Raw genomic sequence first — 17420 nt, 5'->3', positions numbered from 1 at the left:
GGCCTCGGCTTTCAGCCGACGCCTCTTAGGCACTCTGCTCCTGGTTGTGGCCACACGTGGGCAGCAGGTGCCTCGAAGGCAGAGGAGGAAAAGGCCCTTCCTGCCCTGCCACTGAAAGGGGAGGGGAGCTGGTGGGACCGGGAGATGCGGGCAGAAAAGCCTCCGCTCTTACCTTGAGGAACGAGTGGAGGTCGGCCAGGGTGGGCCTCACCTTCTTGGCTTCGCCAGGCATGGCGCTGTTGGCATAGTGCTCATAGGCAGGCACCACATCGATGGTGTTGTAGCCAAAAGTCCGCATGTAGAAGGTGCTGCTGTGAGTGGTGTCGTAGGCAGCGGGGGGTGGGTCAGGCTGCCCGTAGTGGGGTCGCCCCCCATCCTCCCCCCCCAACAGGGTGCTGATGGTGAACCGGCCGCTGCACAGGGCAGGATCCCCGGAGACCTCGGGAGCTGGCAGCTCAGCCATGGCAAGCCTCCCTCTGGGTTCTGGGATGCCAAGATATGGAGGAGGGGAGAAGTGGGCCGTGTGTTGGGGTGTGTGTGCGGTGGGGGGAAGTTGGAGAGGCTGAAGATGTTGGGGGCAGCTTTATATGCTGAGGAATCAGACTGGACCAGCCGGCCCCAACCACCCAGAGCTGGTGAATGGTCCCCCAGGGGTGGGAGGAGGAGAGAAAAAATAATGTGCCCCTTTCCACCTGATTGGCTCAGAGATAAGAGAGGCTGGAACTGTGACCTGAGGACAGAATTATAGCTCCTTCTACCTCCCTCCTCCCCATATCTGTCTCCCTATTGGATCCTGGAGTAAAGCTCTCAGCTTATCCCCGAGGGTTCTACTCTTGGACTTGGCCACCACTCATAGGGACTCTGGGCATGTCTTTTGGAAGCTAGAGGTACAGTCCCAAGCAAGGAGAGAACAGTTTCCTGATAACCTCTCTCAGCTACCTGAACTTGCAGCTCGCGATGCCCTTCCCCAGGGGGGAGGGCAAAAGCAAGACTGTAAGGACTCCTCAGAGATTAGAGGCTCCCCTCAGGAGTAAGTGTATTGATCTTGTCCTGGAGCCTGGCATCAGCCCAACTGACCTGCTGATGTTCTGGGGAGGGTGTTTCAGCTTTGTGGGGAGGGGCAGCGCTGAGATTTGGAGAAAAGTCTTTATCCATTTGCTCATTCAATTTTTATTTTTGTTTTTAATTTCTTGCACCTTCAGCAACCTTTCCCTCCTCTTGTCTCTTTTTTCTTGATTATGGCCTCAGTCTTATTCCTTCTATTTGTTTCCTGGCAAGACTTCTTAAACTTTTTCTGTTTGTGAACCCTTTTTTATGTATTCCTGGGTATAGGTATACCTATGTGAAATAGGCATAGAAATCAAACATTTACTGATGAATCATAATCTCGTGACCCCCACATTCAATTACAATATCCCACAAGGAATTGTGACCCATAGTTTAGGAAGCTAGTTGCCTTTCCTGCCCTTCTTTTAGGTCTAAGTGGGTTTATTCCAGAGGACTACTGGGATCCATGAACTTTTCTTTAAAAAAAAAGAAAAAGTATTTTGATAACTGTATTCCAATATGATTGATTTCTTTGTAATCCTATGCATTTTCTTTTTTTACTTTTAAAGATACAGGCTTCATCAGACAGACAAAGGGACACACCCACAAAATTAGGAACGCTCCTTTTATTCAGATAATTTTTGATCCAAGCAATCAAGGACTCCCTGATGGAAAACTGAACTTCTCTTAGTTAGGCCTGGGGTAGCCCAGAAGCTAGGTATCAATATCTTCTAAGGAAAATAGCTTTAGGGCTGGAGGGGCCTTTGGAGATCATTGAGTCCAATTCCCTCATTTTACAGATGAAGAATTTGAAGCTCAGAGTGTCACACAGTTAGTAAGCATCCTGACTCCATGCCCAAAAAGACTTCCATCTCCTATATCACATGACCTTCCCCAAGGTAAACAGAAGAGATAATTAGAGAAATGAAGAGGCAGGGAGGATGAGTTTACAATGGTGGAAAGAATCTATGAGAGTTGGAATTATGAGAGACCTGGGATGAATTTCCATCTCTAATATTTATTAGCTACCTGTAATGCTGAGAAAATCAGTTTCAAAGCCTTAGCTAAATGAGAATATATATATTCCCTATATCATGGGGTCATTGTGAGAACAGCACTTTGTAAACCTTAAGGTGGTAGAAATATGAACTTTGATTATAAACCTGAGGGCCCTGAAAAATTAATAACTTAATATTAGAGGTGGACTTTAAATCAGATTTATGGTCTCTTCATAGACTCTATCATCATTGAGGAGGGTTGTCCTGTGCTATCATTATCTGCAGGTTTGGGATATGCCCAAATCCTATTTTCTTACAATGCAGTCTAAGCAAATTAACCCTTTTTTTTTTCTATTTCGAGCCTGCCCTACCTCATGGTGATGACAGCGATAAGATTACAGATTGCTGAGCTTGAAGAGTCCACTGAGGTAATAGGCACTTTCATTCTATAGGTGAAGCAGAGGGATCAACCCATAAACCTTTATTGTTATTCAGTTGTTTTAATCATGTCTGATTCTTTGTGAATCTAGGGTTTTTTTTTTTTTTGTTTGTTTAGTTTTGTTTTGTTTTTTGGCAAAGACAGTGGAGTGGTTTGCATTTCCTTCTCCAGCTCATTTTATAGGTAAGGAAACTGAGGCAAGCAGAGTTAAGTCATTTGCCCAGAGTCACCCAGCTAGTAAGTGTCTGAAGTCAGATTTTTAACTCAGAATAACACAACTAAGTAAATGTCTGAATTAGTATTTTAACCTAGTTCCTTCTGATGTGTTATTGATAACACAGTTCTTAACATGAGAAAGTGAAATTTCCATTAAAGCAATAAGAGGAAGAGCTAGGTTTAATGGTAGAATGCCAGGCTTGAAGTCAGACTCTTTATGAATTCAAATCTGACCTCAGATACATACTAGCTCTATGATACTTAACCCTGTTTGCCTCAGTTTCTTCATCTGTAAAATGATCTGGAAAAGGAAATGGTAAAATGCTGCAGTGTCTTTGCCAAGAAAACCCCAAATGGGATCATGAAGAGTTGGGCATAAATGAAATGACTGAATGACATCGATTGAAGAGCTGGAAGGCTAAGATGGAAAAGGCTGCGGATACTGAGTCAGAGGTAGCCACCTTTCTTTCAGTGACAGTAACCACATTAGACAATTCCTTTAAATCTGGTCTCAGACACTTAATACTTTCTAGCTGTGTGACCCTATCAAGTCACTTAACCCCAACTGCCTCAGCAAAAAAAAAAAAAGAAAAGAAAAAGAAAATTCCCATGTGGGGGCTGCATAGAGCTTTCAATAGTTTCATGAAAGAGAACTTGCTTTCACAGTCAAGTCAATAGACCCAAGCTTTGTTAAGTTCTTTCACAAAGCCAGAAGCTTTACATTGTTCACAATTCATGTAGCCTTAGTTAATGAAAGATCGTTCTGTTAAAAATCTCAGGAAGGTTTCCCCTTCCTTATTCCCCCTGAGTAAAGTAGGGCTCCTTTGGTCAGCAGGTCACCTGCTGGATGACCAGAAAGTAGGGGCTGGAATTTGCCAATAACAGAACTTCTTTATTTGGATTCAGTCCTGTGATTTCATTGACAAAGGACACTTCTAATACAGAAATTTTTTCTATCAGTACAGATCAGTCACTCTTTTTAACTTATAGTTTTAGCTGCTTCAGTCTCTGGTTCAGTGATCTACCCAGGATCATAATATGTGAGCCATCGGTGGATTATGTACATGCAGAGGAGTCAGTAATTGAGTGAATTTAATTCTAATTTCACAATAATAAGAAGTTAAGTGGCTTGCCCAGAGTGATAATAGAAGAGTTTGGATGTGAACTTAACATTTTATAAAGCCTTCTTTTCATCACTTTGAGAAGACAGAACTAAGTGGCTAAACTCTGAAAATGGTTCATGGCAAAAGTGAGACTAATCAGTTTTGAAAATGCAAACTTGTGCAAAGACTGTTTAGTAGAAATTTCCATTTTTAGTGAAATGCACTTTTTGTAGAGTCATGGATTGGGTCCAATCCTTAAGAAAAGCAATTTGAAATTAATTCAAAAGAAAATGACTTAAGATGGCCATCCACTTGCATGAGATCTGAAAAGGTTTATATCCAAGGAGGGATAGGGGATAGGGAATGGACCTGGCATTTCATCAGCACAGGAAACTCTCTACTGTAGAACGGTACCTTTTCTGAGAACTGTATAGAGCATGGAGAAGTTAAATAATTTGCTGAGGCTCACAAAGCCAGGATTTATCAAATATAAGAAGACCCAAGTCTTTCTGGCTTCAAGGCTGCCTCTGTCTCTAAAGAGGTCACTAATAAAAACAAAATCCCCATAAAGACTGAAATGTTTATAAAAGTACTTTTTTTTTTTTGTAATAGCAACAAACTGGAAACAAAAAAAATGGTCACTGATTGGAGAATGGCAAAACAAGTTGTGGTACCTGAATAAAACAGAATATTATTGTGCTAAAAAAAAAATGATGAATAAGGTGAATAGAGATAATCATGGGAAGAACTGATGCAAAGTCAAGTTATCAGGAAAACAATATATATTAAAAAGACCTAAGTAAAAAAAAAACAAAAAAACTGAAAATTGTGATAGTATAATGATTAAGCTTGGTAATAAAGGAGGAAGACTGTATGGAACGCTACAGATATGATTAATTTTTCTAAACTGTTTTGTTTATTTTAAATGCTTTGTGATAAGGGATAGCTATCTAGGAGGCTAAGGAGGGATTTATACAGTTGGGAATGTAAAACAAAAGAGAGGAATACAAATTAAAAAAAAAACCCACTAGGCAAATGAGGTTAGTAGAAAGAGAAATTGGTTAGCAAAGGGAAAGCTGAAGACACACGAGAATGAGTTTGACTAACTTGTTCCTTGCTTTCATCTCTCCAGTTCAGGTTTGAAGCTATCCTTTAACCTATTAGATGACTTGAGACTTTCTCTTACTTTAGGAGAGGAATGTGTGTCAACAATGATTGAGGTGACTGTGGTGGTTCCCAAACCTCCTTGGTCTAGTTTTTGTTTGTCTTAGCTACAGCTTTTAGAATGAGGAGACCTCGTGAGATTTGAATCCCCTCAATGGGTCACAGGGTCAACAAGCCTCTTTTAACAATGAAGGACGTTCCCCACCACCCTATTTTTGTCCTGAGGACAAGTCCAAAAACTCCAAAAAACTCACATCTGGAATCACTGTCTTGCAGAAGTGGCAATTTCCCCCACCAGCTAAGCAGAAAAGGGTGAGAAAAACCAGTAGCAGGTGAGCTCTCAAGTATGCCTCTAGGGCTTTCAAAGTCATGAAGGGGCTCATGCCCCATTAAAGAGCAGCCCAATTTTCCCCACCCACTCAGCAATTTTCCATTCACTTCACTCCCCAATGACTTGTGTGGGGGAGGGAAGTTATTAATTTACTCCCATTGGTGTCTTTCTGCAGATGTTATCTCTTGCTGCTCTGAAATTTCCATGTGACTGAGTAATTTTGTAACCACCTCATATGAACTTCAATCTAAGTTTGAAGGAGGAAAAAAATCCTCATTAAGAACACAGGAGAACAGTGAGTTTCCTCAAGGCTTAGCTTGCCTTTTTCATGAAATCTCTTTTGACTTGGTCAATCCCCCCTCCAATAGCTGCTAGTGTCTTCTTCCCTCCCTACTTTTCATCTCCATTTTGTATGTAAAAATGTGTGTTACCTCTACTTTGTGAGCCCTTTGTGAACAGCTATAATTTCAGTTTAGACTTTGCAATCAATACCTAACAGATTGATTGGTACTTCCTCCTCTTTAAAAGTTGGAATGGGTTAACTCACCTTTTTGACAACTTCAGGCTCATCAAATATACCTCTCTGTATAGAGTATCCCACAAAAAGAGCTAATCTCACTTATGGGATGAAGTTGAAGGATGGATTCCTAGCAGACATTTGGATAGAATTTGCTAATTCTTCTGAACCACTTCCTCCTGTCCTCTGCCCCAACCCAGATCCAGGGTAGGCCAGCGTTCTCACTATTTTTAGGGGCCATTGTAAGGCCATAACTGCTTATCTGATTTCTACCTTTGGTGGTGGTGGTGGGCAAATGACATCATCTTAGGTCAATTTAGGCAGGGGAGGCAAAATGATGTCAATTTAGTCGACATACCACTGGTGAGAAACCCATAAAAAAATTAGAATTTATGGGTTGTTTAGTTGAGAGTCCCTAATCCCAAGAAAATAGAGAATGATCTCTCTTCCAGAGGCCTCAGGAAATCCAGATTTGACTTTGCCACCCCAAATCATGGATCACTTTCAGTCCTGTAGCTAGAATATCCAAGAAAGCACATACACACACATACACAACCCCCTGACTTCTGCAGATTTATTAAGAGACCAGGGAGAGGAGAAAGAGCAGCACTCAGAATGGAACACTCAATGGTAGCAACACTCAACAAATGGCAGACTCGTTGCAGCAATACAGAGGATGTCTGGGGCTGGATTCCATGCGTCTTCTCAGCCTTCTGAAGGAGAGCGGTATGATGCAACCCTGGTGTGGTGAAATAGCCGGGTAATAGGATGAGCTGCTTGTCGGCCTGATTCACAACACCAGCTGCAGCAACGTACCAGAATCTGTGGGGGCTGAGGCTCTGGGGCTCCTGCCCCTTCCCGATGCGGTGATGTGGTCAGCAGCAAGGCAAATCATCTTTAGAGACAGACAAGTAGAAAAGCCCACATCCTTTTCATGCCCTCCTATAAAGTGAGGTTCCCCTTTATTTGTGTCAGTAGTCTAACTCTTTGACTCTGGGTTTGAGCTAAATGGCTGATGCTTTTCCACAGAGGAAACTGTTGGCTTCTCCAGGGCTAGGTGTGCATTGTCTTCTCTAGGATCCAAGCTTAGCTGGAGAAATTTTCAGTTAAGGACAGCCCTGACCAAAATGAATTTAGGTAGCAATAGAAAGAAGTATCTTTAGTAATAGTTTTAAACATGCTAAGTAATCAGCTCATCACGATGCCAGTTAGTTTCCCTCATTTGCCCTATTCCAATTGCCAATGAGTTAAACTAATTTCCCTATCCTTTATAGCTCTTTTATTTATCTATCTTCTTTTTTTTTGCTGAGGCAATTGGGGTTAAGTGACTTGCCCAGGGTCACACTGCTAGGAAGTGTTAAGTGTCTGAGGCCAAATTTGAACTTGGGTTCTACTGACTTCAGGGCTGGTGCTCTATCTACTGCAGCACCTAGCCGCCCCTTATTCTTTTATTTTTAAACATGTCCTGGGACTTTACTATATCCCTCCCCCTCAAAAAACCAATTTGGGGAAGTGCAGTCATTCTGTTAGACCTATGAATTTCAGTGGGATATCTTTCTTTTTTTTTCCTCCCAAACAAAAAAATCAGCACATGCTTATTTACTTTTTCTTGAGTAGTATGGCTGAAAAAATGACTGAAATCTTCTAGAAGCCAATTTTAATTTAACAGAACTATTCTAATACAATTCTCACCAATTTTAAAATCATAAATAAGAAAGGAAATATTTTAAATGCTTTCTATGGCCCTTCTCAGATTTGACATTTATTATTTCTCTCAAAAAGCTGGATCCCATTGGACATACAGCACAGATCTGAACCAAATAACTGGGCAACAAAGGTTTCAAACAGTGGAAGCTGATTAATGCCTAATGAATCTATTTATATACATGTTCACACTAATATTTGAGCAAAAGCTTTATTAAATTATTAAGTTTATTAACCTGCTAACACAAGAAACCCTCAGTAGGATATTTCATATCAGAATGATTTTAATTGGACTCATTTTTCATTTCTCTAGGATGGCAATTAAAGACTAGATGCCTATAGGGGACAGATGTCTCTGACCTAGCATTGCAGCATTTGAGTGGTGGGGTCTGGGATATCAGTTATTACTAGCTTAGTCTCTGCTTCTTCCTCTAAGCAGAGCAGTATTACAATGTAGAGGGCAGGTGAGAAAGCTGCCCAAGATGCAGTAGAAAGAGCACTCCTATATAATTGGAATCCACAGGGCTTGGGTTCAACCCTGATAGTTGTGTGATTTCAGGCAAACCCCTTCATTCTCCTAGGCTTCCTCATCTTGGATCCCTCTGCCCTCTATATCTGCGATCTATGAAAAAAGTAAGAAGATCCTCATTAGTGGAGGCCCTTCTAAAAGGCAGCTGGATGATCTCGTTGGAAATGTGGTAGAGAGTTTGGACTAAATGACTTCTCTCTAAATTTAAATTCCTATGGTTCCATGACAGGGTGTACAGCTGAAAGTACAAACTATCATTTCAGCGTAACCCAGTGGAAACAAATTAGGGTTCCAAACCCAGCTCTGTCACTAACTTCTGTACAGGTAAGCCCTTGGGCAAATTCTTTTGCCTCTCAGTGCTTATTTTCTTGTCAAATGGGGATGCCACCTGTCTTATAAACCCTCAAGAAAAAAAAATGTTCTGAGGACATAGAAAAAATTAGGGAAAATTATATAAAAAAATTAGGAAGGCTTAAAAAATCTGACAGTACTAATTACCTATGACACTAGAAAATAATAAGAAAAAGACTGATCCATAGTCAATTCCTCTTAAATTGATTGTAACAAGATTAGGGTGGCAGACCTGAAGATGATTATATCCTTACCACCAGGAAGAACTTAGATTATCAAATCCAACCTTTTTTTTTTTTTTTTTTTTTTTTTTTTAAACCAATAAGAACATCAAGGTATGGACAAAGGAAAAGATTTTGCTTTTCTGGAGTGAGGAATAGAATGAAGAATCACATAATCTTAAAAGTGGGATGGTCCTTACAGATCATATAATCCAAACTCCTACCTCCAAAAGGAAAGTACCTTCTTTATCTCCAAAAAGTGAGTATCCAGTCTCTCCGTGGGGAACTTTACATGGCAAAGGACTGCCTTCTGGGACCCCAAAGTCAAGTAATTGGCCCTGTGTTTTTCATTGGCAGATATGACCAACACCAGCTGGTGAAGTCCTAGATGACACTCACATGTTATATTTAACAAGGCTAGAGTGAAGCTGGAAAAGATGAGAAAAGTGATAATTTGTTCATTCTGAGATGGCAGCTTGGCTGAGCTACCTCTACTCTACTCATTCCAGTTTGGGACTTGACTGACTGGAAAAGAGAATGCTAATGGAATAAGATGATCCCACAACAGTCTTTCCCAGCCACAAAAAGAGACAGCAGTCATAACATTATTAATATAGTAGCACATTGTTTGCATGCACCAAATGAGGTACCACATAAGGAGAATCAATCAGTTCCTCTGGAGTGAGGTGGTCCACTTCTCCATTGGAGGGGCCCACCTACCTTGCATTTATCACCACAACCAAACATTTCCCATCTCTTCCAAAAGTCTCACAATATAGACATAACTTTGCTATGAATAGAAATATGACCACTAACAGGGCTAAGATGCTAAGAAGCAAGAACTTACTGTAAGATAATGTTGTAAAGTGTCTCAACTAGGGCAGCTGGGAGATACAGTAGATAAGAGTTCTGGCCTGGAATCAGGAAGACCTCTTCACAAGCTCAAATCTTGATATTTACTACCAGTATGAAAACTTAATTACTTAGTCTTTTGGGGCTTTAATTTCCTCCTATGTTGGGGTCAGACTAAATGACCTCCAAGCTTTTTTCTAGCTTCACATCTAACTAAATGACTAAATGGAATCTTTTAAAAAGTACAATTGATACAGCTTCCTCTGTCTTCTCTTTTCTCAGTTACATAAAACCATTTTTCTAAAATTGGACAGGGATGTGTGGCCACTGAAAATACTTCGCCTTCTCTTCTAAACACCATACCACAGCCAAAGGCAATCTTGATTTTCGCTAAGTGTGAAACATCACAGCTAACAGGGTGCAGTTTGAAATGTGTTGGGTGAGACCTTCTCCTAATCCCTCATGGGAGAAAAATGCTATAGTGTCTTAAGTTCTACTAGAACTGAGCCAGTCATTTAAGTTTCAGGATCTTGCTTCAAAACACTGCTTTGCACAGTACATGTATGTAGGGACTTTCCTTAATTACAAATTCAATATGAACTACCAGTATAATAACACAAGAGAAAAAGTAACATCATTTTAGGCTGCTTTTTGAATTATAGCATGTCCAGAACATGGAAGATGATGGCCTCACCATATATCCTACCATGGTCAGAATAAGTCTCAGCTACTGTGTTCATTTCCAGGCACCTGATTTTTAGGAGGTACTGAGAAAGTAGGATAGATTGGGCTGCAACTTCCTTTACATGGATACCTAAATTGGCCCAGATGATTGAAATTAGATGATCTGAGATCCCTCTTTCATTTAAGGGGATAAAATTAGCACTAGTTCTGGGTAGTCAACTGTGGGCCTAGAGACTTTTTTTGTTAACACTAATAGGTCAGAAAGTGACTTTTCCTGATTTATTTTTCAGGTATTTTCTAATTTAGAAACCTAAAATCTTGAAGCTACAAAGGGCCACAGATATTTCTACTTAACCATTTTCATTTTTGAAATGAGATCTGGGGTTAAATAAAGTGAAATGACTTGCTCAAATCACATAACTTAGTAGTAGAGATGTCATCAGAATCCATCTCTCTCTACTCCCAAGGTATTAACTTTTTCGCTGAATTTTTCATTGGAAAGAACAAATAGTTTTTTTTCAGATTTTCAGAAAGGAAGCATCCTTAAAAAGGAACTGTTTTATGGGAAAGGTCATGCAGATTACAACTATCCACAGCAATGTCTGCAATTACACCAGTGACACACATTAAAAATTAGGGAAATAAGGACAGATGGAAATAAGGCAGATTATATAGAACAAAAGTTCATTTGTCTCTTTTCTCAAGAAAAAAAAAAAACACAAATCAAAAAGGACCTTGAATGTCTCATTCTCCCTCTTCCCCCCAATTTATAAATTTCACTTAATTTGAAATTCTTGGTGCAGAAATCTTATTGCTGTTCATGATAGCCAAGGTCACTGCTGGGCACACAATCACATAGCATGGCTCTTCTCCCAGGTATTCCAGTGCCTAATTCCATTTAGTATCTCCTTTCCCTCTAAAGTAAATCTATCTTGCAATATAATTTTCATCATCTGTAATACCACAGAGGCTGAAACAAATCACAGGAATCCACTTTAGCAAGAGTGCTTGCAATCATCTGGTGCCACATGGCAAAGGCCTCTCAACAGTATGACATGTGCCAGCAGAGACAGCTGGATTGGGACCAGCATACACCTTCCAAATGGCTCACAAATAACTTGGCCTTGCAAAGAGCTTTCCCAAATGAAGAGACACAGTTAGGCCACCCAACGTGAATTGCCTGTCACGTTGTGTCCCTGCTACTTGGGTCCTACTCCTGTCCTCTAACTGGGGTAAGAGAACAGAAACCAGAACTGCCCTCCCCACCAGAGACTTGAAGGTTTAAGGAAGCCACAGTTAAAGGCAATAAAACTGAGACACAAAGCACATTTAATTGCTTTTAAGTCCAATGCCAGAGTTCCATTAGAATCTTCTCTCTCTCTCTCTCTCTCTCTCTCTCTCTCTCTCTCTCTCTCTCTCTCTCTCTCTCTCTCTCTCTCTCTCTCTCTCTTTCTCTCTCTCTTCACACACACACACACACACACACACACACACACACAGCCCATTACTAAAGCAAAATTTAATACCTCTACAATTTCCTTCTCCTATTAGGGGCAGCCTGTACTTTCTCTTCTTAAAAAAAACCCAGGGGTGATGGCTACTTGATATTTTTGAAAGTATCAAATTCTTGTGCTGTTGCAACAGAAATAATTAGAACTAAGACAAGTAAGTTTTCCCAAGTAATCACTGCACAGATAGTACAGGGCAGAAGGATATTATACTGAAGAGGCCAAGTAGTAAGGGGAGGCTTCAAAAGTTTAGCGTTGAGACAAACTGGTTTACCTGTCTCTAGTTTAGGACATGAAATATTTCTAATACAAGTGACCTTGGCATAGGACATTTGGCAGTCTGTCAAATATACACAGGTTGACAAGTAAATATAGTGCTTCATTTTTTGTAGACATCTGGGACCACAGCCAATTCTCAATTACAAACAGTAGGAAGGGAACTGATGGCAGTATGGACGAATAAAACAAAGTATATTCCAAGTCTCCATTTCAAAGCATAATCTTAACATCTTTTCTCTTCAGCAGTTTCATCTGAGCTTTAAATAGGTAAGAATAATAAAATAACTCAGTTCCACTTCTCCCCTAGGGAATGGTAAATAGTAAAATTGATAAAAAAAGTGGCCCGGGGGTAAAGCAAAGGGCCTTCATCATCTAGAATATGAGTAATTAGTGTAGCAGAATTGAAAGTTGGCTGCTTTGTGCAAATTAACTACATGCATTGATATTCAAATAAAAAGTGGAATACAAGTCAGGAGGCAGGAATTCAGTGTGTATACCCAAAAGTACCCAAGTGTCAATATATGATCTCAGGGTTCCTCAGGAGGAAAATGCCCTGGTTACTTCATGAGCTAAAAAATTCAAGTTCCACAAGCTGGATAATAAAATGTACATTTCCATTAGACATTTTGCAAATTATCTAGTGCCTCCAATTTGTTGATCACAGAGTTTATCTAACCTCCAGAGTTTTCTTCATTATAAAATGTCATACATTTAAAAACCCTCATTTATCAGTATTTTGGTAAGAGTAGTTTTCTCTTTTCTACCTTGGCATTAAATGTACCATCTCCCAGATGATATAAAATTATGGCTAAAAGAAAATCTTGCAGACATTTAATGAGGCAGAATGCTTAATGGAAAAACACAATGATCACATATATAAAGCTGAAAAGTAATAAGCAGGCTATTGGTTAATATGTACATAATAACTATTAATCTGTCACTGAGAAATTCAGAATATGAGACAATTCTATTCAAATGAAAGCAGGGGTTCTTAAGCTGGAGTCTATGAACTTGTACTTTAAAAAAATGACTTGATAACTCTATTTCAATATAACTGGTTTCCTTCATAATCCTATATATTTTATTCTGTGGATCTAAAAACATTTCTAAGAAAGAGTTCATAGGCTTTGTCCCAGAGGCAGTGTGGCATAGTTAAGTTCTGGATTTGGCAACATGAAGAACTGGGTTCAAATCCCACACCTGACTCATACTATTCTCTATGGGCAATTTATTCTCTCTGAGCCTGCTTTTTTTTTTCTGTATAAAAGGGAAACAATACTTACCCATAGGACTGTTGTTATCCCCCAAAGAGATAATATATATGAAATTCTTTATAAAATTTCAAGGGCTAAATAAAGAAGCATTATCCATTTAACATATTGGCAAGAGCACTGGACTTGGGAGTCAGAGGACTTGGATTCAACCCTTACTCTGCTGTTGACCACTTATGTGAACGAGGGCAAATCACACCATTTCTCTCTGAGTCTCACTTTTCTGATCTGTGAAATTAAAGGTTCAGATTCTAATACCATACTGTATAGATTCTGTAGAGATCTAAATTTCTGATTCTGTGATATAAACTAATGGCTACTTTGAGCACTGATCTGATAAATATCACCAGTGTATTCTAGAGCACTGCATATTTAATGAAGGATCACTAAATGAATGACACAAAGTAACTGAACATGAGTTTCCAGGAGGTCAAGCCCATTTCAAATATATTTTGTAAATCACTCTATGTGAATAGACACTTAATTCTTTTAGTATGTCTTAAATTTGATAAAACTTAAGATTCAACTTGGAAAGAGTTTACAGGTTCTAATTCAAATTTCACTTTAAAGATGGGCAGCCAGGGCTGGTTTAAGAAAATCAAAGGAATATAATATTTGCCTCGAAATCTGATTCCTACCTCTGAACAATGATCTATAATCATTTTGACCCCCATCTTCTTTTAGTTTTTTTCTTTAAAAAAAAAAACAAAAAACCCAACAACAAAACTATAAACTGGATCCTAGCCAGTCCTAAACTGATCAACTACCAAGTGTTTTCTCTTTGATTGCAGAAGAAGGCACATTTTCCCCTGGAGACATGGAAACTTCAGAGGCACTGCCTTACATTTTCATTTGGTAAATTATGATAATGCGGTCCATTCTCTATCAATGGGTTTTAATTCCTTTAAAAAGTACTATCAAAAAAAGTCTTCTGTCAAGATGACTTAGCAATTTCTTTAGTTATACAGACATGATTTTTAGTAGGTCTCACAGCTTCAGGCTGTGTATATAGATATACAAACACTAGATGGCTTATCCAAAGTATCCCTATTCTTCACTTTATCACTAAGTCCTAAATCATTCCACCTAAGATCAAAGAATTCTTCCTTATCCCATCATGATCAACTTGACACCTATAACTCCAAGGATTTGTTTTTCTCCTTTTCACCTTCTACAGACACCTATGAGCAAACAGAGGCTCTCAAGCCTCTACTCAGCCATTTTAATTTCTCTGGACCTGAGTTTCCTCATCTATAAAAGGTAGTGCTCATACTTCCCTCCCTGAGCTGTGGTGATACTGAGATGAGATAATGACAGAAAATAGTTTTGGAGTCTATATAACTTAAATGGAGTTTATATATAACTACATAAATGTAAGCTGTTATTAGTAGTGATGATTACTGTCATGTGTCCTAGTCTCTAAACATTCAATATCAATAATAGTGTTTTCCCAAATGCTGTTTGCTCATTTTGATGAAATTTTCATACTTTTAATTTCCCCAAATCAAATCTATTTTCTTTTCTCTCATGGGTATAGGCCTACTAACAGTTCTTCTACAAGACACAAATAATAACTTAAAAAAAATTTAAAAAGACAAAACAATGAAAATAAAAAGGATGTTTAAAGGAAATACAAATCAAAGAAATTTATTTGTGTTGAGAAAAATACAGAATAGAAAATAAAATAAAATAAATGGGGCCCATCTCTTTGATGTACTAATAACAACATATGATTACTCTCTTAATTCATAAGGACCTCCATTTGCACCAGTCTTGCATTTGTGTCTCCTGATGTCCTATAGGGGATCATCCCAGCAAACGTAATCAATGCTCGTGCTTGACTTCGGAGTTGCTATGAGAAAGAGGGGAGGGAAAAAAACCCTCGGAGTTAGTTTTCACACGTGGCATCAATGTGTAGAGAGTTACCACCATGTTCTGAACTGGCTGAGCATGTATAGCATTTCTTATGTTCTTAGATAATGATTATTAATTCTTGTGTTCGGTAAGTAAAATTTAACTGGTTAAATGAATTAGCTTTTCTTGAAAAAAAGGATTATTTAGCAATCAGGATTATTTACATTTGTCATAGATGGAGGCCTTATACTGTCTATAAATTAACAAGCCATTCTCCTCAAAATGCACCACTGCTTTGACACACCATAGAACAACTGTCTTGTAGTCAAATCTACTTTCCTAAGTGGATGTAAGCCACCTATAACAAATGAGCTGATTTCTTATGTTGTTGTTTGTTTGTTTGTTTAACCATTCCATCCCAGAAAATCCAGTCTTGGCTCTTTTTTCCTTCCTATTCCTTTACCTATTCTTTTTTCTATCCTTCTGTTCCTCTTCTCTATAAAAGGACCAGTTTGGTATCCTCTTAGGGTAGTCAAGGCTGCTGCCTCCTTTTCCAGAATAAAGCAGATGTTTATATGATATTCTCAGGAAATAAAACAGGGGAGATGTGATTGTTCTATAAGTCTAAATGGCAGTGTATCCATTAGCAATTAAAAATAGTGTAATGCTTACTCTCTATAAAAAATAAAGTATGGAATATGGAACAAAGAAACTTGGGATGGTAACTTTTGTAGAATTAACAAATAAATATGTTAAGTTTAGGATTGTGGAATTGCAAATGTCCCATATGAATGAATATCTGGTGCCTACCCCAGAGCCCTATGGAAACAGAAAAGAAAAACATTAATTGGAATGAAAAGGTATACACTAAAAATACCCACTCTGGAATTATGACAAGATAGAGAAAAAACATTAAAAGTTTACAAATATAGAACATTTTCTACAATTAACTGATGAACACTGAGGCAGAAGAAACACTTCTGCTTAAAACTGAAGTGGAGGGTGGTGAAGAGAATGGGGAGATGAGAAGGTTAACTGAGTAAGCTGCCTCAACAGGGAAATTTTAGATGCCAGAAAAGTGCTTATTAGTTGTTCTCTAAAACCTGATTAAAAATATATAGACTCTATTTCAAAAATATAATTAAGCTAGATTTGAAGTTGGAGTGAATGTGTTCCCAGCTGTTTCAATATAATACAAAATATATCTGACATTTGGCAAATGGACTACCTTATCAGATGGTTCTTTCACTTTAAATTCAAATAGCTGTTTTCTGGGTAGGTAATGCCATCTTCAAAACTCTCATTACAGTAAAGAGGACAAGTTTAGGCGCTTTTTAAAAAAAAGGTGCCCTAGGACTACAGCCAATTTAACTGGTTTTCAAATGATGCATTTAAGATGTGAAAAAATTGGCCTGGGTATATTTTATAGCTACTAATATACATCCCCACCTTCCTATTCTCTTAAGCTTATTCATCTAATAAAAGGGTTGGTTAAAAAGTTGGTTAAGAATGATGGAGGTTCAAGTCGAAACAAAATTAGATTTGTATAAAGGTGAAGGTAAGGTGAGTAACAAATATGAAGATATGATATAAAACACAAGCGACAGACCCACACTTTTAGCTCCTGTTGTCTTTGACCTTGGCTTAACGGAAGAGGGATTCAGATGGCCTCAGAAGATGCTTATCCATCATAACCCCCTGGGTTATTATGAAACTTAAAAGAAAGGGTTTTGGGGTAATGTCCTCAATGTTTTTCAGGATGAAAATTCTTATGGCCCATTAATTACATGTTTTGCAATTGAAATTCTAATATTATATAGAAATACTAAACATTTTAGAACACAATGGTTAAACTTTTCAATGAAGCTAAGTCTACTACTGTTTTGTCTAATGCCAGTTAAGTTTGAGGAAACTTTTATTCAAAGATAAGCTGAAGGAAAAAAAAATGGATAAAATATTTCAATTTCTTTCTCTGTTTTCCTAAAAAAAATTTTTTTTAAACTGAGGCAATTGGGTTTAATTGACTTGCCCAGGGTCACACAGCTAGGAAGTGTTAAGTGTCTGAGACCAGATTTGAACTCAGGTCTTCCTGACTTCAAGGCTGGTACTCTATCCACTGCGCCCCATAGCTGTCCCAAAGTTTTACTGCATCAAATATTTTATTTTTACTAAGCAAAAAGGTTTGATTTAACTTCTTATATAAGAACATAAGCTACAAGAATTTTGTAATGTTAGTATTAGGACTAAGACTATCCTAGCATTTTTTTTTCAGATGCGGTTTCCTTTTTATGAACTAGAACTTAACATATCAGCATCAAGAGCCTGCTCAGGTGATTTGGAAGTTTTCAAACT

General features: G+C 38.5%; 2 protein-coding genes and 1 non-coding gene across 7 annotated transcripts in view; all 3 read right to left on the bottom strand.

Annotated features, from left to right (window-relative positions):
- Positions 1-557, bottom strand: part of SLC12A3 (solute carrier family 12 member 3) — a 46622-nt gene extending 46065 nt beyond the window's left edge. For both annotated transcript variants that reach the window (XM_023494206.2, XM_031954538.1), the window contains exon 1: positions 173-557. In XM_023494206.2, coding sequence (XP_023349974.1) covers positions 173-463 — 291 coding nt within the window. In that variant the 5' untranslated portion in view covers positions 464-557. The remainder of the gene's footprint in view (positions 1-172) is intronic.
- A 5942-nt stretch (positions 558-6499) lies between these two features.
- On the bottom strand, positions 6500-6649 carry MIR138-1 (microRNA mir-138-1). The gene has a single exon (NR_105678.1). It is a non-coding gene; the product is annotated as a microRNA mir-138-1 (primary transcript).
- An 8196-nt stretch (positions 6650-14845) lies between these two features.
- The window catches only part of NUP93 (nucleoporin 93), a 126109-nt gene continuing 123534 nt past the window's right edge, over positions 14846-17420 (bottom strand). For all 4 annotated transcript variants that reach the window (XM_031954539.1, XM_003757270.3, XM_031954540.1 and 1 more), the window contains one exon: positions 14846-15066. In XM_031954539.1, coding sequence (XP_031810399.1) covers positions 14956-15066 — 111 coding nt within the window. In that variant the 3' untranslated portion in view covers positions 14846-14955. The remainder of the gene's footprint in view (positions 15067-17420) is intronic.

Source organism: Sarcophilus harrisii, chromosome 2 (genome assembly GCF_902635505.1).
Source record: "Sarcophilus harrisii chromosome 2, mSarHar1.11, whole genome shotgun sequence".
NCBI lineage: Eukaryota > Metazoa > Chordata > Mammalia > Dasyuromorphia > Dasyuridae > Sarcophilus > Sarcophilus harrisii.
Note: the sequence above shows the minus strand (reverse complement) of the source record. Positions and strands in the feature narration are given on the sequence as shown.